This window comes from Empidonax traillii, unplaced genomic scaffold (assembly GCF_003031625.1).
Source record: "Empidonax traillii isolate 1590-97213 ecotype Southwest subspecies unplaced genomic scaffold, ASM303162v1 scaffold248:size1534464, whole genome shotgun sequence".
NCBI classification, from domain to species: domain Eukaryota; kingdom Metazoa; phylum Chordata; class Aves; order Passeriformes; family Tyrannidae; genus Empidonax; species Empidonax traillii.
In genome coordinates this window covers 982,466-1,008,872 of record NW_020955441.1, presented here as the reverse complement: position 1 = coordinate 1,008,872, position 26,407 = coordinate 982,466, and the positions used below count along the sequence as shown (strand labels likewise).

Sequence of the window (26,407 nt, the reverse complement as noted above, 5' to 3'; positions counted from 1 at the left end):
TGCAAGTGCTGCAGTGACACTTCTGTCACTTCAATATGGCTCTGCAGCTCTGAGATGCAGACAAGCACATCCTACTGGGGACCAGACTGAGGAAATCAAATTCACTTTGCTTATGATATGAGACAGATTCAAGCCCAGTCTTCCAGATGTGAAAGACTGGCTTATTCTCCTCTTTCATTAAGTAACTTTGGAATCAAATCCCGGTGGTATATTTCATTTTCACCTGTATTTGCAGCATCAATATTTGCAGAAAACTTTGGACCAGATTTCAGAAGTGGAGAAGGATTTTTTTCGGTGTTTGCCATTTTTTTCCCAGCTGCCACTGGCATTCTTGCAGGAGCCAATATCTCAGGAGATCTGAAAGTACGTATTTCATTAACTTCATAATACTGTCTGTAGGCTGAAAAAAAGGACAAGAAAACAAATCATGAATCAACATTGTATTCAGTTTTAAACCATGTTTTATTTTGGGAAGAAAAACTCTCACTTTTAAGTACCTATTTTATTAATTGAAAATATCAGTTCACATTTTCTCTCATAAGCATTGTGGCTATTTACAGAAATCACTGCAGTAAGATTTGGGTTGTTGTGTCGTTTAAAAGCATGTTTCAATAACCTGTAATAATATATCATTAATGGTCCATTAGCAGCGCATGACATAAGAGAAATTACTTGTTTATCTCTTGGAGTTTGTATTTTGTAGGCATCAATCCAAACATCAACCCAAAAATCATACCTGTAAAGCTCATGTTTGTACTCGCAGGAATTGGCAGAGACCACCTTTTGTATTCAGGGTCAAAGTAAGGGCAGAGTAAACAGGGCATTTCATGAAAGCAAGTTTGTCCCAATCCCATGTCACTACTGCTGCTCAAAGGAAAAGCTGCAAGTTTGCAGCTGTGACAAAAGAAAGGAGTCTGAAGAGAAAGGGGAAGGAGGTCCAAGGGCGACCAACTGTCTTGCTGTGGCCATTCTATCAGTTCCCCACTCTCCTCTTGCCATTAGCAGTTGCAGGGGATGGTATTTCCAGCATCTAAAATTACAGGTAAATTAGAGACTGGAATTTAGTTTCAAGTGCCCTCTAGTTTCCATGGCAAAAACATCCAACCTGCCCCAAAATTAAAAAGAAAAAAAAAAAAAATCACCAACAAGATGTCCCTCACAGCTTGATAACTCCAGTATATCAAAAGAAGTTATTTGGCCTTCTCGTATAAATCCATCGCCTTGGATACCCTAAGGGTTCATCCAAAGGTCTGTTATATCTGTATTGGCAGAGGAGTCACAAGTTGACCACATCCTACCACACCTGGCAGCCAGTTCTCCTTCCCTTCCTCACACTGGGCTGATGCCTCATCTCCTTTGTTTTCAAAGGACTTCTTTTCAAGCCAAGCACAGAGAGAACTACATTGAAACTGAGCCACTGATAGTGTTAGTGAGATTCCAGTTTTAATTAAAAAACCAAAAATCATTGTACTTCTGCCCAGTGAGACTGAATCAGCCTCACACAATCTCCATCCTTTTAGCAAACAAAAATAATTCTTTTGCCATATATGGTGCTCTCTCTACATGGCAGCTCCCAAAGCAGCAGCACTTCTTTCACGAGCTGTTTGAAAGAATCTGAGCAGACTGAGTTCTCCCCTTGGATCTCTGCAGTTGTTTCAGTCTGACAATAAGTGGATTTCTATAAGCAAGTACTCCAGGCTGCAGATTCCCCACTGAGCATGTTTAGATGCATTAGACAGGTCTAATTAAATTAACCAGCCTCTCCAGCAACCTAAAAGACAAGCTAAGGAGTGTTCAAAAAGTGTAATGTTGACCAACTAAACTTTCTTTAGAATTTGTTGCAAATACATTCATACATGCTCCTGCAGCCACTACATAATCAAGTCGTGTCTTAGTCCAAAGCCTACTTACAAACACAAATAGTCTTCCTGGTGACTTCAGCAGGGTTTGGAGCAGCCCCTAAAGTGCTAACAACATAGTAAATATGTGTTTAATTTAAAAGTTGTAAAGCCGTAAGAAGACTTAACCCTAAGATTTGATGTTACGGAGTTTAAGATAACCACATTAGACTCTAGATGACCTAAAATATGCACAGCAGAACTGCATGAAGTTGCCATGGTCTGAAAGCAAAGGGTGTTAAATGCAGATAAAGTGACTTCACAACTATTTTTCAGCTCAATAAATCTTTACTTCATTTTAAAATTATATTAATTATTAACACAGTTAAGCCATTCATCCATGTTTCACGCTTTTTTTAACCATGCAATGACCGTACTTATAAAAAGTCTGTGACTTAAAACACATTCAACACATTTTTGATTTAGAAAACCTCACTAAACCAACTTAAGAAGACAACTAATAAAAAATGAACCCTAGGATAAACAAACACACCCTAAATTGTAAGGTTATCTAGCATTAAAAACCCCTTTAAAATGTATAATGCAGATCTTTGGACTCAGAGTTGCATGATTGAAGCCAATACTGTTGTGATCTAGTCTGTAAGCATTACAACCCAGCTTTATTAAATTATCTAAATTAAAAGTCAAAACAGTGAAAGAAAGTAGCTGTTGTGAAGACCCAACTAACAATAACTAACTGCTAATCACAGAAGTACTGTATTCTGTGCAGGGTCACTGCATCCATTTCACCAATTAACCAAAAATGGTCCCATCTTGTCATACACAGGAGTTTGATGGTTCTTTCAGTAACTATTTACTGATTACATCATTTAAAATAAAGCCAACTACAACGTAAAGAGAGTTTGGAGCTCTCAGAAATGCAGAGATCAGGACCCTCGTGCTGCAATAAACGTGACCTCTGCTCCTGTAGAACATCCTTCACTGTGTCCAGGACAGGAGCACTGCTCCACAGGACCACTTCACACTCTCTGTGTGCTGGGACCTGAAATGTTGTTGTAGGTCAAGTGATAAAAATCTGCCCTCTAAGGGCATCTCCATACCACAGTGTGGCAGGACTCCCAGCATGCAAATGCCATCAGACTGCAGCCCACAAACTCAGTGTCTGTCGTGTCCCTGCTTTGTTTTCAGGATCCCCAGAGTGCGATACCCCAGGGGACAATGCTGGCCATCGTGATCACCACCATTGCTTACATTGCCGTGGCCATTTGTGCAGGTGAGTACAGAACCTCTGCTCCAGGGCTTCATTTGTACCTGCTCTTTCATCACGTGAACTTATTATGTAGAGACACAGTAGTTTTGATTTTACTGTATGTAAAAACGATGAGGGGAAAAAAAGCAGCAATCAGCAGAAACAAAAGTGTCTTTTTGGCAGCTGGACCTTCACATAACTTGTATGGTTACTTTTGCTGACAAAGACCACTAGCATATAGTATCCATGAGCACAGTGAAGATGAAAGGAACCTCTGATCAATCTGCTGAGCTTCTGTTCCTTGCTCACATTGACATTTCACATGGCTTCTGCTTGCTCTCACTACTGAGCACTCACGAGAATCACAGGAACAGGGTAACACATTTTGTATGTCATATGTCCAAGACAGAAATCAGTTGCCTGTCCTATAGAAGATACACAACTCCATGCTCTGCAGTATTGGAATGTGAGGTGACAACAAAATGGACATGAATAGGAAGGAGACCTGTACTGAAGCCATGAACTGTGTTGGAGGATTATGCAGTTAAATCCTCTTTATAAGCAGACAGTAAATCTCTGGTCAAGAAAAATATTTTTCTTTATGTATTTAATACTACTGTAAGAAAGAGGGTTGTAAATGACACCCTTTCTTATGAGCAAATACCTCAATACTGTATGAAAGCCCTGCAGAGTACTTCCTTTCTTGGGAGATGACTCTCAAGTCTTCTTGACTTTTGTTGTTCTTGTACTTTATGCAAAAGGCAGAATGCTTGACTCAAGCCTCAGCTCAGGTCATTGCATTATTTGGATCTAAATTTCCCCTGCAATTTAAGTTGAAGTAGTCATTCTTCATTTTCTATTATAAATTTCCTTTCTATTATAAATCACTGTTGTTTGTTAGAGAACATTGCTCTGTTCTCACAAGCAATAGCTGTATTTCAAATTCAGAGCTGTGTATTTTTCAGTGAAGTATTTCCTTTTTTTTTTTTTTTTCCCTTGTTTGCATATTGGTTTCCTAAATAGATAATGGTTATTTTGGGACTCTCAATGTTTTTGACATATTTGAAGTTACCACAAAAACTTACCTTTTGGCCACTGAAGATGTTGAGATCAGCACTCCAAGTTCCCTCCACGTGTTTTTTCTCATTTCTGGTGGCAAGCAAATAAAGACAACATAAATATCAATAAACACAAAAAGAATATAGGCAATTTCTCCTGTTTTTTTCATCACATTGGTATCAGTAGGGCTATGACAATTCGAATAGCTGAGGATCTGGGTCTCTAAAGCAATAGGGTGTCCTTGTTAAATAAAAAAATGTGGATGCCTAGACCTAAGAACCTCACTGACCTGTTTCCTTTGAATACTTGCACTTGTAAAAGTAGTGACAAGAAGACAATATACTTTCTGAGTTAGTCCGTTTTTTGTTGATCTCTGTCTTGTCACATCTCAGAAATATGCTAATCCTCACTAGTCAATTGGCTGATTATTCTAACAGTAACAGAAGGGAATATTTGCCTACAGACACCACGATAATCTAAGTCATAGAACAGGGTAGAAATCTCTTCCCAACACAAAACGTTGCTCTTGGGATGAGTCTAAGGTAGCAGTTGTACAAAATATGTGCAGATTAGGAGTCAAATGGCAAGAACATTCTTCCAATGTCACAAGGAATGAAAATAATAATATATGATTGTTTCCACAGCCTCCTGTGTTGTACGAGATGCTACTGGGAACGTCAATGATACAATTGTACCTGGAATGAGCTGCAATGGATCATCTGCCTGTGGCCTAGGCTATGATTTTTCCAGATGTGCAAGTCAGCCATGTGATTATGGGCTGATGAATAATTTTCAGGTTCTAATGCCATAATATGTATAATCATAAGCAATACTCAAATCCATAAGTACAAACATTCAAACCCATTATTTACAGACAACTAACTGCAACAGGACAATCAATTTTATCTCAAAAAGGAAAGAACTACAGGAATAATGAAAGGCAAAAATCCCCTGCATTCCATATTACCTCCATCCTGCTCAACACTAGCCTTCCTAGCACTCTGGTAAAGTCTTCATTTCCTCTTTCAACAAGTACCATGCAGCAGTATATGCTGTAACATCTTCAAACTGAAAGCCTAGACTTAACAGAGACCTCAGGAACCATTAGATGAGCAACTCACGTCACTGCTCTTGACACATGGATGTGATTTTACCTCAGGGGTGCTGTGGTCACTGTTAAAGGTTTGTGCCACAGTACAAAAAACAGAGTTCTGACTTCTTTAAAAAAAGTATCCAAAAATAGTCGAGTGTAAAATCAAGTGAGAAGTAATGGGGTCTTTCTTGTAGGCCAGAGAGAGACTGTCTGCCATTTTTATTCTTCAAAATAAAGCATAGGCAAAGCATCAAAGTAAAGCAGTTCTGCAGCCTGACAACCACAGCTCCCAGATCTCTGTTCAGCCCCTGTCCTTCATGGCCCGCGAGAGGAACTCACCACCCACCTGCACTTGCTTTTCAACTAGTCATTTGTAGCTTTTAAACTCACTTGCTTTTTTCCCAGCTGGCTCTGCTAAATGACAGGGCTGGGTAACCACCTTAAAAGGGATATGCAGTCCCTTTCACAGACTACTTTCCCTTCCCTTCTTGGATCATTTACTATCCTCACTCCCACCTCAGTTCAGCTGCCCAGACCTGGGGCACCCCTCTACATCAATGACCTCCCTACAGCCATAAACTGAGTTGCACAATGTATCTTCATCTGACAAATCTTCAGGATTAACTGGTTTCTTTCCTGGACTATTTCCCACACACCAAAAAGCATGTGACAGCCACAGCCGTCTATCTTTTAGTTTCCTTGTCTGGTGCTTCTCAACAACCCTTTTGCTTCAGCTGTCACAGAAGGCAGTCCAGCCCCCCAGGAGGGCTCAGGGAGGCCTAACAGTGACCACCATTGCTGTTTGCAGCACTGTGGTTACACCAACACAACTAGGCACTTTCTCTCTTTTTTAGCCATATTAAATAATCAAGGAAACCCCAAACCAAATAAAGTGCCTCCAACCACGTTTCATGCTTTGGTGCTTTTTCCTGCCATTTCCATTTTCCTCTCTTGCTACAAACTGCCTATTTACTTGTCCAGTAGAGGCTGTTACTTGTAGCAATAAGTTAGTAAAGGGGTGAGAAAATCTCACAGAGTACTCACCTGCCCCAGCAGACAACTGTATACTTGAATAAAAATTTGGCTATGCCCCCATTGCTTTTTATGAAAACAGAACTAATAGTATTTCCTTACTTCACAGTTGGTTTGTAGCAGATTGAATTTAGAACCATGAAAAGCAGAGACACAGAAACAGAGTACTTAAATGGGTCTGTCAACAAAATCTGCATCTAAATGTAAGCCTGACTATTCTTTTTACCTTCTATTCCTCATAAAGGTGATGACTGACTATTCTTTTTACCTTCTTTTTTTCATAAAGGTGATGAGCATGGTGTCTGGCTTTGGTCCTCTCATCACAGCTGGCATCTTTTCAGCTACTCTGTCTTCAGCTCTAGCATCTCTTGTCAGCGCACCCAAAGTGTTCCAGGTAAAATTAAACTATCCATTTCCTTATACTCGGTTTTACTTCAAAGACACAAAATATAGTTGAACTCTATGTGCCAAATGTAATATATATTTAAACAACACTGACACCTGTGGGAGGAAAAGGCAGAGAAAACAGTATGTACAACGTTTTTCAATGGAAACAGGCAGGTTTTATCCTCATTCAAGGGCAATAATATTCTCTTGGTCAGAGCTCAGCTTTGTTGCAGGAGTGGGGATACACATGTGTCTCATAAATAGCTTGAAGGCTGGTTTCAGGACCACGTCTATCTTCTCACAGAAAGTCATCCTGCAAGCACAGGAGTGCCAGGAGCCCTCGGTACCATAAGATTCAGGTGCTGGCAGGTCTCGTCTAACAAGCTTTCCACAAGTTTTCTGGGCAGCAGCAATGGGGAGAGAATGGGAGCAGAGGGCATGGGACAGAGAGACAAGCTGTACAATTTACACCAAGACACTGATTTGAGCTTCAATTTTCCCCAGTTTATATTCTATTCAACTATTTAATTAATCTTTTCGTTTAAAGCGCTGAATAAGCATTAAATGCCTGTATTTTCTGTTTCCCACTATACAGTAACGTAGTAGCACATTGTCTTATCACCTTATTTAAATATTCACATGCCATGGCAGTGGATGTACTTGAAGTACTAAGATAAATCTAACTTGTTTAGCAAAAGTCTGGCAGGCTGCTGGTCACAATGACTTCTGATGCAAGAAAGCACTGCTTAACAGAATTACATTCTAATTTCTTACCAGGCTCTTTGCAAGGACAACGTCTACAAAGGGCTCGAGTTCTTTGCCAAAGGATATGGAAAAAACAACGAGCCCATCAGGGGATATGTTCTCACTTTCGTGATTGCTATGGCATTCATTTTGATTGGTTTGTATAATAATATATTTATAATTAAATATAATAAATATAATAATAAAATAACGGCTATAATACCATGTTCTGAAATTAAATAAACTGGTATTTTAATACAATTATTAGCTATGGTTAGAAAAATTTCCAGTCAGGTAAGCTCTGACATGAACTCAAGCACACTCAAGTCCTGGTAGTAGTTCCATTATTCTTAATGATGGCAAAAAGAAACCAACAGGGACTCTTGTGACATCTCAAAACCACCACAGCTCATTTTCAAAGATGCAGCGTAGTTTCAATTCCTGTTCACTCTGCTAGAAGAGGACAGTCTTTATAACTATATCTGACTGTAAACTGTCTGACTCTAAGCAAATAGGATGTCTAGTAAAGATAATTCAGATTTCCATTTTAAAAAGCAAAACAATAAGCTTTAACTATAAATATTTTGTGCAAAGCATGTCCTTTCAATTATGTATTTAAAATTCTTAACTTTACACCAGATCTACATTGTTAAGAGACAGTCTGTAGAATCACAGTACCTTGCATGGCACATAATGTTATTAAAATCAGCATTAACAGCCATCATTCATGTGAATTAAGGTATATCAAAGTGGCCTTCAATTCGTGAGACAGTAAAATACCCAAGCTCTCCCTGGATGACAAATTCAGACAATGTTCAGATTTAATGCATCATTAGGAAAAAGCCAGCCAACAATCCAGGAACCTGGTGCCTATGTCTGACTTGTGTCTATGTCTTGCAGCTGAACTGAATACCATTGCTCCCATCATTTCCAATTTCTTCCTGGCTTCATACGCCCTGATTAACTTCTCCTGCTTTCATGCCTCATACGCAAAATCTCCAGGTGAGTCTGCATTCACCAATTATTTCAATGTGGGCTTTATAGTCTGACCTCTGCAAGTTTTTAACTGTATATCAGAGGAATTTGCAGCATGTGTAAAATACCTAGGCTATGTGATCTGATGTTTTACTGCTCTTCTTGAATATGAAGACATTTTATTTATCTCCAAGAGATAAAAATAATGGCTCTAGTCCTTACAATCCCTACAGTTGTACAGGATGAAAAATACTTCAGTGGATCCCACTGGAGCAAAAAAAGCTCCTCCTAAGGGTGTATTTTTCCTCTCACTATCACGAAACATGGGTGGATAACAGCCTGTGCTAACTCTAGCCACATAAAGCAAGGTGTAATGGGGAGTAATCATGTCCTTCTCCTCCAAATCTACAGTGAAGTGTGTGGGGAGGTTCATACAAACAGTAATTGCAGTAGAAGTGATGCTGCCCGGAGGGGAACATGCAGAGCAAGAGCAGGTCCCCCAGACAGCACCAGCACAGCTCTGCAGTGCCTGGAAGCAGAACTGTGAGGTGAAATGCAGTGAGAGCCTTTTCAGGGGTGACTTGAGATCCCCTCTCTACATCTGTGCAGCAAAGGAACGTAGTGGCTTCCAGGCTGGTGCACTGCCAGAGCTGACTGACTCTCAAATCTTCATCAATGAAGGGGTGACACCTTCAGGACTGAAGTCAATCAGCTGAGCAACACTGGCTTTGGCACACAGGAAAGACAATTTCCTGATGCTGTGAATTAATTATTCAACTCAAGAAGCGAGGAATAGATTTCTGATTTCCAGTGTGAAGAAACCGCAGTAGCAACAAAAAATACCTCCATCAACTCCCTTCCTATAGAGCTGCATGGTGCCATTTGTTCAGAGGGCAGAAAAGATGAGCACTTCTGCTAATTACCTGCACAGCTGAACAAATGCAGATATGCTCCACATGGCCTTGGAGCTGAGTAACAATTACCTCTATAGACTTCATCTGCCTGCATCTGACTCTACCACTGCTTAACATTTCAGACAGAACTGCAGCCATTTTTCTTTTCTCATTTCCTCCAGTTAATTTCTGTCAATTCACAGTGATAGATTATAATAATTGCAAGGCTGCAGGACAGCAAATTTCTTCACAGCAGGTCCTTCCCATTCCCTCATTACAAAGATGATCCAAGACAGGGTTTCTCAGTCCCTTCTTGTATCTTCTGTGTTTTTTTCCCTCTCCAAAGAGTGTGCTCTGTAGAACACCTAGCAGAGACCTGCAAACCATGGAGGCTCACTGCTTGCCTCATCATTTTAATTGGTAGCAGGGGATGGATTCAGTGCTGCAGCGGAAGAGCAGCAGGAATAATACCTTTTTAAAGTCACTTGCAAATGATTTTATTTTTCTGCAGTGAGGTCAGGCGATTTCCAGTTTTAGACAGGTGCACTTACAGTACTGGGATAAACTCTCCTCTCAGCAAGTGTTCAGCTACCAGTAATAAGTTCTGTGTATATGCACCAAAAGGACAGAGTCACCAATTACCTGGAGTTACAGGAAAATCTGTTTCTGATGTTCTGAAATGTTCTGAACCAGTAAACTTTAATTTGTGAAAAATACCTATAAACAGAATAGCTACTCAAAGCCACGCTGAGCAAAACAGTAGGAAATAGCAGAAGGCTTGTAAGACCCAATATTCTGTATGTGTTGAAACCTACAGCAGCCAACACTTAAAGTATCTGTTGATACGACGCACATATCACTCCCACCCCTTCTGACAGAGCCTGAAACAAACTGCACATGGGTTTGTATGCACAAAAAATCATCAATCACCCTTTCATCCATGTATTTTATGCTGATCTAATTTTCTCAATTGTCTTTAAACAGGTTGGAGACCTGCATTCAGGTATTATAACATGTGGGTGTCACTTTTTGGAGCCCTGCTATGCTGCGGTGTGATGTTTGTCATCAACTGGTGGGCAGCTCTCATCACTTATGCCATTGAGCTCTTTCTATATATTTATGTAACATATAAGAAGCCAGGTAAGGCCAAACCCTGCTATTATTATGTGTTTATGTTATATAGCCAGACTGGATTTTAAAGGAATTCATTCTGCTTACAGAATTAGCAATTACTTTTTCTCTGATATCTTTATTTAGAGGCAAGTCTGAAGCATCCCATTAAATTCCACTTTATATAATACAGATTAAGTTGATAGTCTGGTGAATGTTTGCCTGTTTCACAAGTACTTCAAGAATGGTTCAGGGCTTTCTGTAAACATTCCAGCAGACTGGTTTATTCCCACCACATCTTTATGACATTTGGGGTTTTACTTGAGTATCACTCATAATTTTTTTCCACCCACACACAAAACCTTACCTGAATTTTGCAGTGCTCCCAGCTGACTCATCCAGGGTCATCACTCAAAATCCAAACCTGCTGCCCATTATACAACAACAAAAATGCAATCTGAATTACTCCTGAACTGATCATCCTCCAGCACCTCCTTACAATCCCTCCATAAATCAAAAGAAGATGGGCGCACTTTACTGCTGGAAAAAAAACTGCTTAGTAGCTCAGCAAGTCACAGGAGCTGTCCTCAGAAATCTGTGTGCTAATATAATACAGCCCCAGTACCAGACAAGACAGTCTGGTTATTCGTATCCAGGACAAAACTAACCCAGGTCCAGATTTCAGTGATAACCACCTGAATTACTTCTGCAGTATAAAGAAAATAATACAAATAAAAGGGACAAGTTTCCCAGGAGAAGATGTGCCTTTACTGCACCCAGCTGGGGACAGCAACACCTGGTCTGAGGCTGTTATTCTTTTCTGTGTTTTGCTGCACTGCTCTGTGTCCTCCCTGTCTGGGTTTTCATACCCATTGGGATGGCCTGTGGTTCTTTCCTGTAAATATATCATCAGCTCTAGGAGAACACACCTGTCACAAGGCACTTGTCAAAAACATTTACTTGCATGGGGTTTTTTTGCATCACACAAGCAAAACCTATTCTATTTAGAAGCACAAAGAACAACAAGTCTGTATCTGTGAAGCAGAAGAGAATATACCCTGCTTTGTTTCATAGAGAACATGATTGCTGACTTTTGCAACAGAACACAGGGAAAAGCCCATGGTTTAATATGCATTATTTATCTCTATTATATGCAGAAGTAAACTGGGGCTCCTCTACACAGGCTCTTTACTTTGTTAATGCCTTAGACAGCGCTCTGGCATTAACGACGGTGGAAGACCACGTGAAAAATTTCAGGTAAGATCTCCAGTAAACAGCAGAATGGTTTATCCTGAACATGTGTATCAGCCAAATATTTACAGCTTGTTTTCTTCCTAACAGACCCCAGTGCATAGCACTAACAGGAGCTCCTATGATCAGGCCTGCTCTGCTGGACATCACACACACCTTCACCAAGAACAACGGGCTGTGCATCTGCTGTGAAGTGTTCATGGTAAGGTCGACTCAGACAGATCTGGAAACTCAGCCCCAGTGGGTGCTGCAGGTCCCCACTGCACATTCCACTCTCAGCACACGTTGTTCCCATTGTGCTGGTCTGTGTCTGGGCAGACCACGACAGAGACTCGCACTGAGAAGGAATTTTGTCATAATCCTTGACACAAAAGACATCAGCTGACACGGAGCCTGCTGGTAAATGCCTCATTGAGATGCATTTCAGAGTTCATAGCAGATGGACCAAAAAAATGGTTTGAAAAGAATAGAATATTACAAGGAAAGATTTTAGGCTTAGAACACAGAAGACCCCCAAACCACACAACACATAAAATTTGAAGGATTATTGTGCAAAAGTCAAATTACCCAGGCTCTATTTTCAGCTCTGTCACTGATTTGCAGTCTTGGTAATTCAGCTCTCAGTAATTTGCAGTGGTTCCTCCAAAACTGTTACAATGCTAATTCTGAGGATAAACATGCTCTTCTGAGATCTAAAGAGAGGAGAAAAGTAAATTTCTAATTATAAATACACACAGCAAATTATGTATCTTCGAGGATGAAGATCTAGTCTCTCATTAGGACAGAATAAAAATAGATAGGTCTGTAATGTAGAGAGAAAATGTATTTTAAATATTGCAATTACCTTTTCATTTTGAAAGCAAAAGAAAGGAAAAAAAAAAAAAAACCAGCTCATGGCAACAAATGGGGATGCAGAATCTAGATAACAGAGTCATTTCAGGAAAGATAATGCATTGCTCTAGAGGAGTGTAGGAATAATTCATTTGATGCTGCCACATTGCAGAAATGGAGTACAGAAGATCCATATGTGATTCTTCTCAAATCAAATGAATCTATAAAGAGTGACTGGTCCCAGTTCTTCCCTACTATAATTATTGTTAGCTTTCCCATCACATGCAGTAAAAGCAGAGAATCAATCCCAATAAGATCCTGAAACTATGCAGCTTCCTAAAGCTGAGTTTCAGCAATGTTTCTGAATTCTTATGCATGTTTCTCTAATATTAGTACTTTCTAAGGAAAACTGAGATTTCATTCCTCTCCATACAAAAAAAAATCTAAGTCTATTTTCTTAGTGTAAGCATCGTAATTATTTTGGGGGGAGGGGGTTAAATTATTTCTTTGGCAACTTAAGTGAAATTTCATTTGCTTGGTAATAAAAATGTGACAAAATTAACCTCTGTGATTTGCAAAATTGTGGTAAAAATGATGATAAAATTCCTAGGAACCACATTGAAGAGCAGCCTACAATATATATCATAAAATACAGCAAGACTATTCAGCTATAAATGTAACACCCAGCATATTTTGCCTCAAAAGCTGACATGCTGTCAGCTATACATGAAGTTTTGAGACACCATGCCAGAGAGAGCATTTTCCATTCCTTTTTTCCAAAAAGCAGCAAGAAACTTTCCAGGAACACGGTGACAGTTCACAAATAGGCAAAATAAATACAGCAACTGAACATGAAGGCAATTTAAAGTTTACTTGTGTCTGAGGTTGTGGCTGCACGTTGGCTTGAACAGAGTTTCCAGTAAAAAGGGCTATCCTGCTTTTACTCCCTACCTTCACAGACTATTTTTGAAAGGTTAATCTTCAGTCTGCAAATTCACTGCGCTCCTTGTACAACTGCACAAACATTACCACGGGTGCAAAGGAGGAGCAGGGGAGGACACAGACAGGCTGTCCCCCGACAGAAGGGTGGGACTGGCCCCTTGGCCAGCAGAAACATTGTGCAAGCCAGCTGCAAAACCATCTTCAGGTTCTCTCTCCTTAAAGAGACAGGGAAGAAGGGTAAACCTTGTTTTTCTCCCCTTTTACCCACAAGGAAACATCAACCTTATTGTTCAAGTTACTATTCCCAGCTCTTCAAACAGTCAAGATCAAACCCTCTGTAGGTAACATTCATGTCTTGTGACTCCAATATGCACATGGATTTTTGTCCCATTAACTTACCAGATGACCAGTGAAAGAAACTGGTGTCAAAGGCATTTGCATCTTTAATTGTATTGCATAACTCTTTTCTCTTACTATTAGTAGATAGGAGCTTAAACAAGTATATTTAGATCTGCTCTTTTACATAGTCAAGTCAGGAAGGGACTTTATTCACTCTGAGATGCTTTATCATACCCTAGATATTTTTTTAAGATGTTACAATCCATAGTAGTCCCTCTTTCTGTCAGCATCACTACATTTAAGTAGCATTAACAGCCTCAGCCCTCTCGAACAGAACGTGAATTATGTTAGCAGCACACTTCTTTTCAAAGGGCTGAATCTCTGTGGACCCTTTTTGGAAATGTGTTTTTCTGGCTCTCTCCATTTGCTCCCACAGCAGAACTCACAGGTAACTCCTTCAAAATCATTGTGTGATGTACAACACAAAACCTTAATAATATTTTATTGTATCATGCAGGGCCCACGCAAGCTGTGTGTTAAGGAGATGAACAGTGGCATGGAAAAAAAGCAGGCCTGGCTCACAAAAAACAAAAGAAAAGCCTTTTATGCAGCAGTGGCAGCTGACAGCTTCAGAGACGGAGTCAAAAGTCTTCTTCAAGTAAGCTTTTTGTTTACAGAACACACAGAGGAGTGTTACATCAAAGCATCCCTTTATGTGGAGCATTACTGTTTACTTGATAAGAAGCCCTGTGTATGTATGGATGGATAATGTTATAGACAGAAGGGGCATTCTGGGGGCAGAATGCAGAAGGGGCATAATATAAATGTATATTATATTACAGATCATTTCGTAAAGATCTCGTTCTGGGCTATGGCATTATGAGACAAGGCAGACTGATTCTCTCCTAAATGAACAAGACACTTATGAAAAAAGAGAGGCATCTGCAGGGCAACATATGAACGTCTTTGCAGCTGACACTTGATACACTTCAAATCAATTCTATTGTTTGGTATTATGCAGCATATTAAATATATGAGAATGTTTTTGCATTAAATGAAAACTGAAAATGTGTAATATACATTTTCTGCAAACAGCGAGGAGGCCATTTAAATAAAAGTCTGCAATATTTTTCTATTACTCCAAGAATACAGCAGATCATTTCCAACAGTCCATTTAAAATGGCCTTAATGAAGGCACAGAGACACTGTTTTCATATTTCCCATCTCCCCCTCTTCATATATATGAATGTTTAAACACACAGGTATTGAGGCAAAAAGTAGAGAAAATTCACATCCTTTGCACAAAGTACACTGCTGAAAAGACATCAGTGCAAACTGAGACAGTAGGGAACCAACTAAAATACTCTGGGTAACAGTCACCCACTGGCAGCCTACCAGGGCTCTTTGTGCACTTGCTGAATGGACAGTACAATTGAGCAAGATGAAATGCTATTAATAAAGGTCCCTTTGTTCTATCAAAGCCTCACAAAGACACTTCATCTTGGGTTTATACATTGTCTCAGTAGGAGATCCCTCTGATGTTTTTGAGAACTGTTACAGTCTGATGATCTCTTCCTTTCCATTACTACTATTGCCAAAGTCAACTACTGGACCACAAATAATGCCCTTCTAGCAAACAGAAGGAAAACCATATCATCACTATTGTAACCTAAGGTCATGTGCAACAATTATTCATTTCAGTGTAAACAGTGCAGATATATCAGAGCTACTCAAAATACCCACCAAGATTCAAACAGTTTTTACCTCTTTTCTGCTTGCTAGTAGTAAAAATTGGCAAGTGTAACAACTTAACCAGCTGGTATTTTGTGTGTCTCCTCCTGAAGGTTCCCAATACATTGAGTATTTAGAATTCTACAAAAATTAAGTCAGCTGAATCTAGATCTGACTACCCTTACTTGGCCAGGTTTTAGTATCCAGAACTAGTTTTGGAGGCAATTTAATATCTTGACAAACCATTTCTTCTTCCGATTTATAAGCCATAATTTAACACTAAACAGTAGTGCTTCACATAAAAGGATACCTTGATGTATCTATAAAGCATGCTTACCTGATTTTGGATATTTTGAAAAGAACACAGCAAGTGGAACAGCAACAGTTTCCAAATTAAAAAAAATATTCTTAGGAGGCTGTGCCTTCTCTGTGTCTCTGAGATGTTTTAAGAGACTTCAGACTCAGTTCATCTATGGAGTATTCCAAAGCTGATAAAAGCTTTATGCTATTATGTTAGAATGAGCATGCAAACAGTTCTTGAACTCTCTCTTGATTCCAAGTTATTGAACCATTTTAATGAGAGCATGTCAGAAGAAATGCAAATGAATGCTAATTTAGCAAAACCACATTTATGTCATCTAAAATCATTTATAGTTGGAATGATTTAAAGCTAATCTTTCTGATTTCTGCTTGGGTATGAGCACGAAGGGCATTTATGAAATGCAATCTCGTTGTAAGGGTCTCCAGAACATTACTTCAGTTATCTTTTGCCATTACTTTTCATTTACAGTTAAAAGCGTGTGTGTGTGTGTACCTTTCTAAGCTGTGTTTTAACATTGTTAGGCCTCGGGCTTGGGCAGAATGAAACCAAATACCTTGGTGATTGGATTTAAGAAGGACTGGAGAACTGCACCTGCCATACAAATTGAAAACTATGTGGGTGTTATACAGTAAGTCAGCTCAGCACCTCCCTTTTCACTCCTCTCAGACCAGCTGAACACAGCACGGACATACAGAATTTGATGTGTAGAAACAACGTAAATACCTACAAATCTGGGCTCACACATTTCCCCTGTAACAGAAATTACTGCCAATTAAAAAAGGCTCCTTGGCTTCCCACACCCAGTAGGATCTGCTTGTCAAACATCTGCACTGTCGGAGCTGATGTGGCTTGACAGCACTGAAGGAGCTGCTCTGCTGTCAGCAGGGCTTTTGCAGAGCTGTATTTTCCCATTTTTAGTGGGTAGGAGCTCAGAGAAAAACAACCATCATGTACATACTTAGGGAATAAGAGAACATCATAGAATTCTTCTTTTAAGCCTAGGAGACAGAGGAAGAGCCTTGCTTCAAATCTCATGTGTGCCTAAGGCTCAGCAGCTCTGTGGGTTGGGATTTCACTGGGAAACAGTCATTTAGAAACAGGCTTCTCATAGATTTTTGCTCAAAACTCACCATAAGCGAGTTGCAGAGCAACAAACCCCACCTCAGCTCTGTTATTTCCTCAGAGTGGGGAGAAAAAATTACCCAATGGCAACCTAGTTCCTAAAAAAGTGTTGTCTGAAAGCTCCATTCCAGGAATAGCCTATCTGTTCCCATTTCCAATCATACCCTTCTTTTAAATAAGAGAAGAAAATTTATAGTACTTAACTTAATCTTAGGCAATTCCTTCTGCAATTTTACCTAGCCTGGCCTCCCTGTGAACAGTGACACTTCCAGTGATCTTCTCAAAGCAGCTTCCCTCCCTGATGTGCACAATGCAAAAGCATATTCATGCTTCTTTTTCTTTCTTTCCAGTGATGCCTTTGATTTTGAGCTCGGGGTGATTATTGTCAGAATTAGCCAAGGATTTGATATCTCTCAGGTCCTTCAGGTTCAAGGTAAGACTCCACAGCTGAATATCTGTTCTGGTTACATGCACAGCACAAGAAGCACCCTTAAGAGTCACCATCTGGTTTCTAGGATAGTTCCTACAGTCATGACTTCCACAGTTCCTCCTTGCTTCTGCAGTTTAAATCCTGCCCAAAATCCTTGCTGATCACTGGCAGTGACAGGAGTTCAAGCCTCACACATTAAGAGGCTCTGCACTCCAGAGAACTCAACTCCCAGAGCAGTTCCAGCACAGGCACAGACTAAAGCAGTAAAAAACTTATGCTGTGCCACAGCAACCTGTCACTCTGCTGCACGTTTCTTTCCTGTTATTGACACATCTTCCTCCTTCTGCTTACCTGAGACCCCTGGGACTGGCAGGAATCAGGAAGCTGCACTTTCGGTACCACCTCTGCAGAACTCTGGGGTCCAGAAAGTTCCCACTCATGCAGAATTCTTCTTCACCTTTCTGTTCATTCTTCCTTAGGTTAGCAGTGAATATCTCAGGAGAAATGGTAACCTCACCTCGAGTCTTGTGTGCAGTTTTGGACACCCCAATATAGAAAAAGACATTAAGCTCTTAGAAAGCATTCAAAGGAGGGCCATGAGGATGGTGAAGGGTCTGGAGGAGAAGCTTTATGAGGAGGGGCTGGGGTCACTTAGTTCATTCAGCCTGGAGAAGAGACCTCACTGTGGTCTTCAGCATCCCCACGAGGGGAAAACTGGAGGGGCAGACACTGATCTCTTCCCTCTCATGACCAATGACAGGACTCAAGGGAACAGCCTGAAGCTGAGTCAGGGAAGGTTTAGGTTGGATATCAGGAAAAGGTTTCTCACCCAGAGGGTGGCTGGGCACTGGAACAGGCTCCCCAGGGAAGCAGTCCCAGCACTAGTTCAAGAAGTGTTTGGACAACACTCTCAGGCACATGGTGTGACTCTTGGGGTGTCCTGCACAGGGCCAGGAGTTGGACTCAATGATCCTGATGTGTCCCTTCCAACTCAGCATATTCTGTGATTCTGTGAACCATTGGAGGATCCATGCTGTCTGGGTGGAAAAGGTAGAGGGAGACAGAGCAAGCAGACAGCTGCACTCAAAAGAAGGGCTTCCAAAAGCCACACACACCAATGGCAGCCTTCGTTGTGTTTTTTTTTTCCCCCTTTAGCACACAGAGGTCTTATTTGTTCCTGAGGTATTCCGGGGAAGGGAACAGCTCCACATAAAATAACCCTCAGAACAGCTCTCAAGGTGTTCAGTACAATAATTTCCCCCACATCTCGTCAGTCTGTGCGCTCGCTCGGCCAGCCCTGGCTCAGCCCGGCCGTGCCTGCCGGTGTCGGTGCCGCACAGTTCTCTGCTGCCGCCCGCCGCCAGCGCCGCGCACACCGCCCGGGCAGCACAGCCCGCACAACACCCCGCAAAGAGCGGGCAGTCCAGCACGAGGTAACGCTCAAAAGCGAATCACCTCCCAGAATTAAAAGGCGCCAGAGACTCCTTTAAAAAGCAAGGTGGACGAGCGCTCGCTCGGCAGACTGGCAGCTCGATGTGCACGGAGAGACACGGGGACTTGGGAAAAAATTCTAAGATAATCAAGATTTCTTCTCCCCTTGGTGACCCCTGAGGGAGATCTGCCTGTCTCTTTGTTTCATGCAAATCAGAAACTGACTGCTCAAAATGTACAGTCATTGCAACACCTGTGAAAATACAGCAAGTACCAGCTCTGCGTTCTTAGAAAATAACAAATGTTCCTCAAATGGTCAGATGCAAGGAGTCAGGAATAATTAGGATTGGGGCGGGGAGAAAACCCCTCAAATACAAAGAAATGTTTTGAAGTAGATACAAAGTCTTTGTAGTGGAAAACAAAGATCACTGTATTGTATTACACTTTATGTAGCACTGTGTCCAGTGGAAAAACTGAAATTTTAGTTTTGAGTAACCATTAAGTTTGTGACTATCACCGTGTCTGATAAGCAGAAGCACGTGGCTGTCATGGATCAGAAAGTAAAAGAAAGTATATTCTTTGTGTTGGCAATTCAGAGTGCCAACAGAGCTAACAATGTCCACCTGATGAGGGTTTATTTTTTAACATAATGCCTTAAAAGAACTTTACAGGAACTTTACTTAAGTGAACATTTAGTTCATGTATTACTCAAACAGAAGTTTTCCTTATGAAAAAAGTTTTCTGCAGGCAAATGCCTGGACCACACTAACTAGGGCCTCACCATAATATATTCCACAATAACAGGTGGTACCTTTTTCTCAGCAAAAATCTAATACTGGTGAGATGAAATTGTTCTTTTATGTTACTAAATTGACAGGATTGGTTAGCTAAATCTTACATCTTTACAGCAAATGCTTAAAAATTAAAAATATTTCAGCATAGAAGCTGATGGCATATTCAGGATCCTTACATATTTCTGAGAATCTCAAAGTCCAAACCATGTGACTTTGTTGTTAGATAAGGGACCCATAGACTCAAACTCAATATCTGAGCTCTCCTATTTTAGGAAAACAGCTTTTCTATTGTGTTTTCAAATTCTTGGCTAAAGAAACCAATCAAATATCCACAAATATAACTCAATAAATAATATCTCACGTAACCATAAAATGTCATAATACTGATTTTGATCTGTAAGAGAAAACCTGAGAGCAGCTGAGTAGTAATGCAGCACAACCCACAGCTGTAGGCAGGGGCACCCTAAGTTAGGGCTTCCACAGCTGAGTTCAGCTTCCTCCTCCCTACTAGTTTGCAAAAAAGAAGCATTTTAGAAGAGTTTTTCCTCCCAGCAGCTTTCCGTTGTCTACAAAGTACCATAACAGCAATTACATCAACACCATTAGTTCCATAAGTGATTTAATTTAAAAAAAGAAAGTGATGTGATACCAGTTCACTTACTCTTTCCAATATACAGAGGAATTAGAGAAGCTGGAGCAGGAGAGACTGGCACTGGAAGCCACCATTAAGGAAAATGAGTTTGAAGAAGGAAAAAGAGGTATCTGTGGATTCTTCAAAAAAGCCAGCACACTCAACATCTCAAAACATGAAACAAAAAAGGGTAAGTTCCAAAATGACAGCTCCTTCCTGACCCTTCAATACATACTGCTTTCACCAATATACAAAATGGACTTTACTCCAAGCCAAAAGCTCCTGAGCCACACAGAAGCTCCTGGAAAAGGACCTCCCTTGTGCAAAGCTGTCACGGTGGGTACAGCCCTGTAATGCAGCACAGAGTGACATCCTCTGCTTGTAGGACACACTATCTCAAAAACACAACCAATTTCCTCCCCTCATTTGCTAGATAAACTTCTCAGGTCAGCTGATGTTCAATTCTATTTGTCAAAAATAGAATATGGTTCTTTGATGAATACAGAACAAATTGCTTTGGGGATTTTTTGGTTGTTTGTTTTGGTTTTTTAATAGGGTGTTTTCAGTTTTTAAACAGAGGCCTTTTTTCCTTCTCTTTAAAGAAAACAGGAACATATGCCCAGTATTCAGGAAACAAGCAATCTTAATTTACTTAACACACACACACAAACTCAGTACAGAGCTGAAAACCAGGTAAAAATAGCACAACTGCTCTATATTCTAGGCATAATGTCATAAAAATGCATAAGGTGGTAAAAGTTCTGAAAGTACATGCACAGCATGCTGTCAAATAACTAATTAACACATAACTTAAATGTGTAGGTGATGAAATCAAAATTACATTTCAGATATAGTAAAATGATAGAGAAATACAGCCAGAATTTAAGGTCTTATTTCACAACTGCTAGGCTGTAATGGTAATGACCCACCTGAAGCCATGCCTGTACACAGACATGTATTTTCAGAATTTTCACCTGCAGAGACTATTACATCTCGCTGTGCATTCAACTCCCACAGGTATCAGGAAGATCTACAGACTGAAAACATAAAATATCATTATTCTTAAGTTGGCAGACTTCAGTTCATTTTGCAGGCTTCAGTAAAACATATTTTTACAACAGTTCCAACAAAAGTGTGCACCTCTGTTTCAACTACCCTTTTTGATTTAGTTGAGAAGGGCATAAAGGAAATACATATTGCCTACTCTGTATCTCTACATGAGATAGATTATGATAATAAATATCCCTGCCTCTCTGTTTTGCTTTTACATTCATACTCCCCTGAGTTTTTGCATCTTCCAGCAGAGATGCTAGAACTGCTTTAGAACTATCCTGTACACACTCTAGAAATACAGGAAAACCAAACAAAGCACTTTCAGAACCCAGCAGATCAGAGTAAAACCCTAAAGAAGCCTGTGTGCTCCATTTAAAATACTGCTCTGACACCGTCTCTTTGAAATGATTGAAAGAGGAGCAGTAATAAAGCCACGGGCTTCAACAGCTGCAATGAGAGAAGACGTTGTTAGTGCACAGTCAAGACTATAACTTTTGAAGCCAACCAAGCAAGCAGCAAGGACCAGAATTTATTTTCAATTAACAAGGACCATCCCAGCCCAGGGAAGCAGCCATGTATGTCTGTGTTTCCTGCCTTCCAGCCTCAGCTTCACCTGTGCTCCCACTGCATCCTCGTTTCATCCACCATGGCTGTGCCTTCCAGGGAGAGCTGTGTTTTACGAGACAGCTGAGCTTGTAAATGATGCAAAATGACACATTTACTTCTAAAATCTATCAGATATTTCCCACTTGCTTTTTAAGGCCCCAGTGAATTTTACATTAAGTAAAAAGAGACAGAGAACAAATAATCAGACAACCCTTTTCAAGATGCTATAATCTAGTGACAATGAATCCCACAAGCTTTGGTTTCTGTGAGTGCTGGCACGTTAAAACTCCATAGCATCCACTCTGTAATTGGGTTTTTTTAGATTTAAAGGATAGAAATTATGTCACAAACAGTTCATTTCCCTGAAGTTTTCCCTCTGTTTGGCTCCCTAAAGCTACTCATATCCTCGCTTGTCAGACATCCCTCCACATTTTTTTCTTTCCCATTGCAGAGAGCACCATTAACACCATGCAGTCAATGCATGTGGGTGAATTCAATCAGAAGCTGCTAGAAGCCAGCACTCAATTTAAAAAGAAGCAGGGAAAAGGAACAATTGACATTTGGTGGCTGTTCGATGACGGAGGTAAGGAATTTGGATAAGAACCACAGGGAGAGAGATTTCTGTGTTACCAAACATAAAAACAGACTTGGGACTTTGCATTAAACTGTTTTAAGATCACATATTCAATTATATGTCTGGATTAACTGTTTTAAAATTAACTTTTGTCCAATGCTGCTGAAGTGAAGGATGGAATTTTTACCACACAATGAACTAATTTGATCTTCCTGTAATTTTGTATGTTCTTCCAGGTCTAACAATCCTAATTCCTTACATTCTAACTATCAGGAAGAAGTGGAAAAATTGTAAATTAAGGATCTTCACTGGAGGAAAAGTCAATAGGATTGAAGAAGAAAAACTAGTGTAAATATAATTCTATTTATCTCACTGTTCAGTGTTTGAATGATGCTGAATATAATTCACACACAGCAGGAAGCTGGGAATTTTCCAGCACAACCGGTTTGTTGTCCTGTGGGCAGCAGGAAAAAACAAAGATCTACTTGACAGAAAGGTGTTGAGCTTATGGCATAGCCCTCAAGGCTCTGCAAATGGTGATTACCAAAGGAAAATCACATCCAGCACTTTTTCCCATTAATAGCTCATATTCCCTTCCCTAAGAAGAACAGTCTGCACTTCATAATGAGAATATAATTACTTTTATGGGATTTACATGAGATTGTTCAGTTAACAGCAAGTGAAATTGCACATGAAACTCTCATATGCAATACCACATACAGATAGCTCACATATATGTGATTAACTATGCTAAAAAGTAAAGAAGTTAAAGAGCAAGTTAATCAACTTTAAGACCAAGTTGATTTTACTCGGCTTTTTGAAAAAAGTTCAGATTTCATAATCATCATTTGCCTTCAAGCAAATGAAAGGTACTAATATTAACTTCTTTTTATCATCAGTGTATACAGGACCTTTCCTTCCAAAGCACTTTACACACTAAAGGCACAACCATTTCACCACTGGTGGAAGCGGCTCAATTTGGGATGAAAATCAGCAACTGCTCAACAAAGAGCAGTTAAAAACAACATCAGTCAAGTTCAATTTCAGCCAATTCAGAAGTTAAATTTAACTGGACTTTTACCAGCATATAATTCCCCAAATATTAAAACCTCTCCATAGAAGTTGAGACTTTTCTCTTTTTCCTGTTCAAAACAAGGATTGCCCCAAGGACATTGAGATTTATATAAGCAGTATGTTCTTCTTATATATATATATAAAAAAGACTGAGTAAACTCTCAGGTCATAAACAAATATGTACTTCTACCATGGTTTTCTCCTAGGAACTCTCTGACCTTTTCAAATTCCAAAGCTTACATACAAAAAAAAAGAAGGTGTGGGGAAGAACCACAAGATCCCAACTGTGCTTCAAACAAAGGCAAAACTGACCTAAGCAAACCTCTCTAACCTCAGCACAAACACACACAACGCTATAAACTATTCCTTCTGCCAACCAGGGCAGAAAAGTAAAGTATTTTCTTTTATGAAAATGTGCAAAACCAACATGTGAGTAGATCAGTATAAATTCATAAATGAAAAAGTCTCTTTAAGTATTGTGCATCAGCTTTCTGGGTCAGATTTTCGCCAACATATACACTACAGTGTTGTACACACTCCATGCACGGAATTTTGATAATAACAGAATAACAGAAAGCCTTCTGTAAGTATTGGAGGATTCTGCCCTACTGCATTTTGAATATTTTTCTTTTATAACTCAAACCTTAGGATATACTTAAAGTACCGGTTTTTTCCTAAAATGTAAACACCCTGCCCTCTGTCTGCTATTAATTTCCATTTTTGTCATTTTCATCCATCAATTAAATGAATTATACTACAGCAATCACATTAATCCAGTTCTGTAATTGGAAATTGAAACACTAAAAGCATTTAAAGTAATTTGTCATATCGTTAAAGATAAGATATCAAATGCAGTTGTCTAACTCATTTATGAGTGTTCTTTGATACAAGGCACTCAGAAGTACAGTGATAAAACATTCTCTCTTTTGTTTTCAGGATGGCTTCACTCCTAAGCAAATTCAGAATAAAATTTGCTGATATTAATATCATTTGTGATATCAATATAAAGCCCAACAAAGAGAGGTAAGAAACATTAACAAAATCCATTATTTAGCAGTCAGCCTTTATCTGGAGCTGGTTTATGTTAAGCATTAAAAACAAAAAACCAAAACACACCACAGAGAACAACACTGTCACTTTATTGAAATAATTTTTTAAGTAACAAGACAGGAAAAAGAAAAGAACCTTTTAACAATCAACATTCAAAGGGTCAAAACCATAGGCAGCCTTTTTCTTTATGTTGTAATTATAAAAAATTTTAATAAAGACTAATTAGACACCATACTTAGGAGCCACTAAATTTAACAGGCATTTTATGATAGTTTTTCATATCTATTTAGCTTGCAATAGACTTCAGTCATAGTTCTTCTGTAAACTTACCATCTATGTCAACTCAACCTTCTGGCTTCTATAATGAATTCATAACATTTTTCTGGCCAAACATAAGCATATTTCCTCTTTCCCATGAGCACAGCATTATAATACTCCCTATCACTCAAATATAATGAAGGTTCAATTTTTTTTTAAAATTAACTTATCTTAGGCAGAGGTCAGGAAGTTGGTAAAACAGTGCTCAAGGAGCTCCAACTGTGTCAGCTAAAAAACAAAAATAAAATCTCAAAAGTCCCTTCTTTCTAAAACCTATTTCCATAGAAATCACCTATTTATTCTGCTCATGTAGACAAAAGTCTGTAGCAGGTTGCTCATGGAATAACTGCATCCTAAACTCCATTCACAGTATTGCTCTTGATCTTAAAGATCCACTGAAAACGTGCTCACCAGACACTTTCTAGGCCACTGTACCTCTCTTCCAGCTGGCATCCCACTTATTTCATTGATAATAAGAGGATTATCACTATTTTACATACTGAAATAGAGTAAGGGTGTTGACAAACTCTGACAACTTAGCAACAGCCACACTAAATGCTGCACATCACAGCCTTTAACCCACCTCATGACACCCTGGCCATTAAGTCCAGCCTGTGCCCAGTCTCTTGTTTCACTTCCCAGTGAGGTCTGTCAGCAAAAGGCACTCAGAGAAATCCACTCACACTGACACAAGAGAAACTCCCTCAGGTCTCTGTGGGACAATAAAAAACTTTCAACAGTGCAGCAAGCAAGGAGGTTTCTCCAGATGATGACAGTCAAAAGCTTCAAGAAAAACAATGAAATTCACAGAGAAAGTCTGTGGAGAAGTCGGGAAGTTGGGAAATGAACACAAATCTGAGCCCCCATGTGGCAAAAACCCTACAGCATGTCTTTCATCCCCTCCCCATAGGAAATTTATATCACCTGTTTATCCATTTCATTAAAATGATCAGTACAACTGCATCAGTCCAGTGATTGGTCTTGCTAGAGATAAAACAATAAGAAAACCTTATATTTACTATGACACCCATATTCATTGTTAATATTAGTAACAAATAATTAGTAATTAGTAACCAGTTTGGAGTTACTGTAGAGCTCATTTTTGTCAGAACCAGGAAAATGCAGAAAATTCTCTGTCAAATGCAGTGTTAATTATCCTCAAATAACCTTTTAATTATCCTCAAATAACCCAAACATCCTGAAGTGGCACAGATATAACTTGGGGCACAATGTAGCAAAGAACAGTTAAAGACTTTGCACGTTTTTCAGCTGCAATTATTATCAGCGAGGCCTGTCATACACAGTGACTGTGAAATACGTTAGTGAGTTCATACCCTGCAGCAAAGGCCTCCTTTGTAATTCCTGTTTCAGCTGGAAATTCTTTGAAGAGATGATTGAACCATATCGTCTCCATGAAAGCTGCAAAGATATAACAACTGCTGAGAAATTAAAGCGAGAGACTCCATGGAAAATTACAGACGCAGAGCTGGAAGCATTCAAGGAGAAG

The 26,407-nt window shown here is 39.6% G+C and overlaps 1 protein-coding gene and 1 long non-coding RNA gene across 7 annotated transcripts in view; one reads left to right on the top strand and one right to left on the bottom strand.

Moving 5' to 3' along the window:
* SLC12A1 (solute carrier family 12 member 1) overlaps positions 1 to 26,407 on the top strand; it is a 46,425-nt gene that overhangs the window by 15,848 nt on the left and 4,170 nt on the right. For all 3 annotated transcript variants that reach the window (XM_027888931.1, XM_027888929.1, XM_027888930.1), the window contains exons 9-25: positions 236 to 363; positions 3,048 to 3,132; positions 4,812 to 4,963; positions 6,579 to 6,686; positions 7,457 to 7,580; positions 8,324 to 8,425; positions 10,276 to 10,431; positions 11,559 to 11,658; positions 11,743 to 11,854; positions 14,282 to 14,422; positions 16,339 to 16,445; positions 17,290 to 17,372; positions 20,272 to 20,415; positions 22,336 to 22,467; positions 22,695 to 22,806; positions 24,469 to 24,555; positions 26,272 to 26,407. In XM_027888931.1, coding sequence (XP_027744732.1) covers positions 236 to 363; positions 3,048 to 3,132; positions 4,812 to 4,963; positions 6,579 to 6,686; positions 7,457 to 7,580; positions 8,324 to 8,425; positions 10,276 to 10,431; positions 11,559 to 11,658; positions 11,743 to 11,854; positions 14,282 to 14,422; positions 16,339 to 16,445; positions 17,290 to 17,372; positions 20,272 to 20,415; positions 22,336 to 22,467; positions 22,695 to 22,806; positions 24,469 to 24,555; positions 26,272 to 26,407 — 2,009 coding nt within the window. The remainder of the gene's footprint in view (positions 1 to 235; positions 364 to 3,047; positions 3,133 to 4,811; positions 4,964 to 6,578; positions 6,687 to 7,456; positions 7,581 to 8,323; positions 8,426 to 10,275; positions 10,432 to 11,558; positions 11,659 to 11,742; positions 11,855 to 14,281; positions 14,423 to 16,338; positions 16,446 to 17,289; positions 17,373 to 20,271; positions 20,416 to 22,335; positions 22,468 to 22,694; positions 22,807 to 24,468; positions 24,556 to 26,271) is intronic.
* On the bottom strand, positions 304 to 26,327 carry LOC114059921. Of its 4 annotated transcripts, none has more exons than XR_003571774.1 (7): positions 26,235 to 26,327; positions 25,484 to 25,612; positions 21,155 to 21,262; positions 12,220 to 12,344; positions 6,519 to 6,793; positions 4,194 to 4,257; positions 304 to 400 (listed from the first exon to the last, which is right to left on the bottom strand). It is a non-coding gene; the product is annotated as an uncharacterized LOC114059921 (long non-coding RNA). The 4 variants fall into 4 exon arrangements; XR_003571776.1 differs by having other exon boundaries at positions 6,561 to 6,793; XR_003571777.1 differs by lacking the exon at positions 304 to 400 and adding an exon at positions 3,786 to 3,929.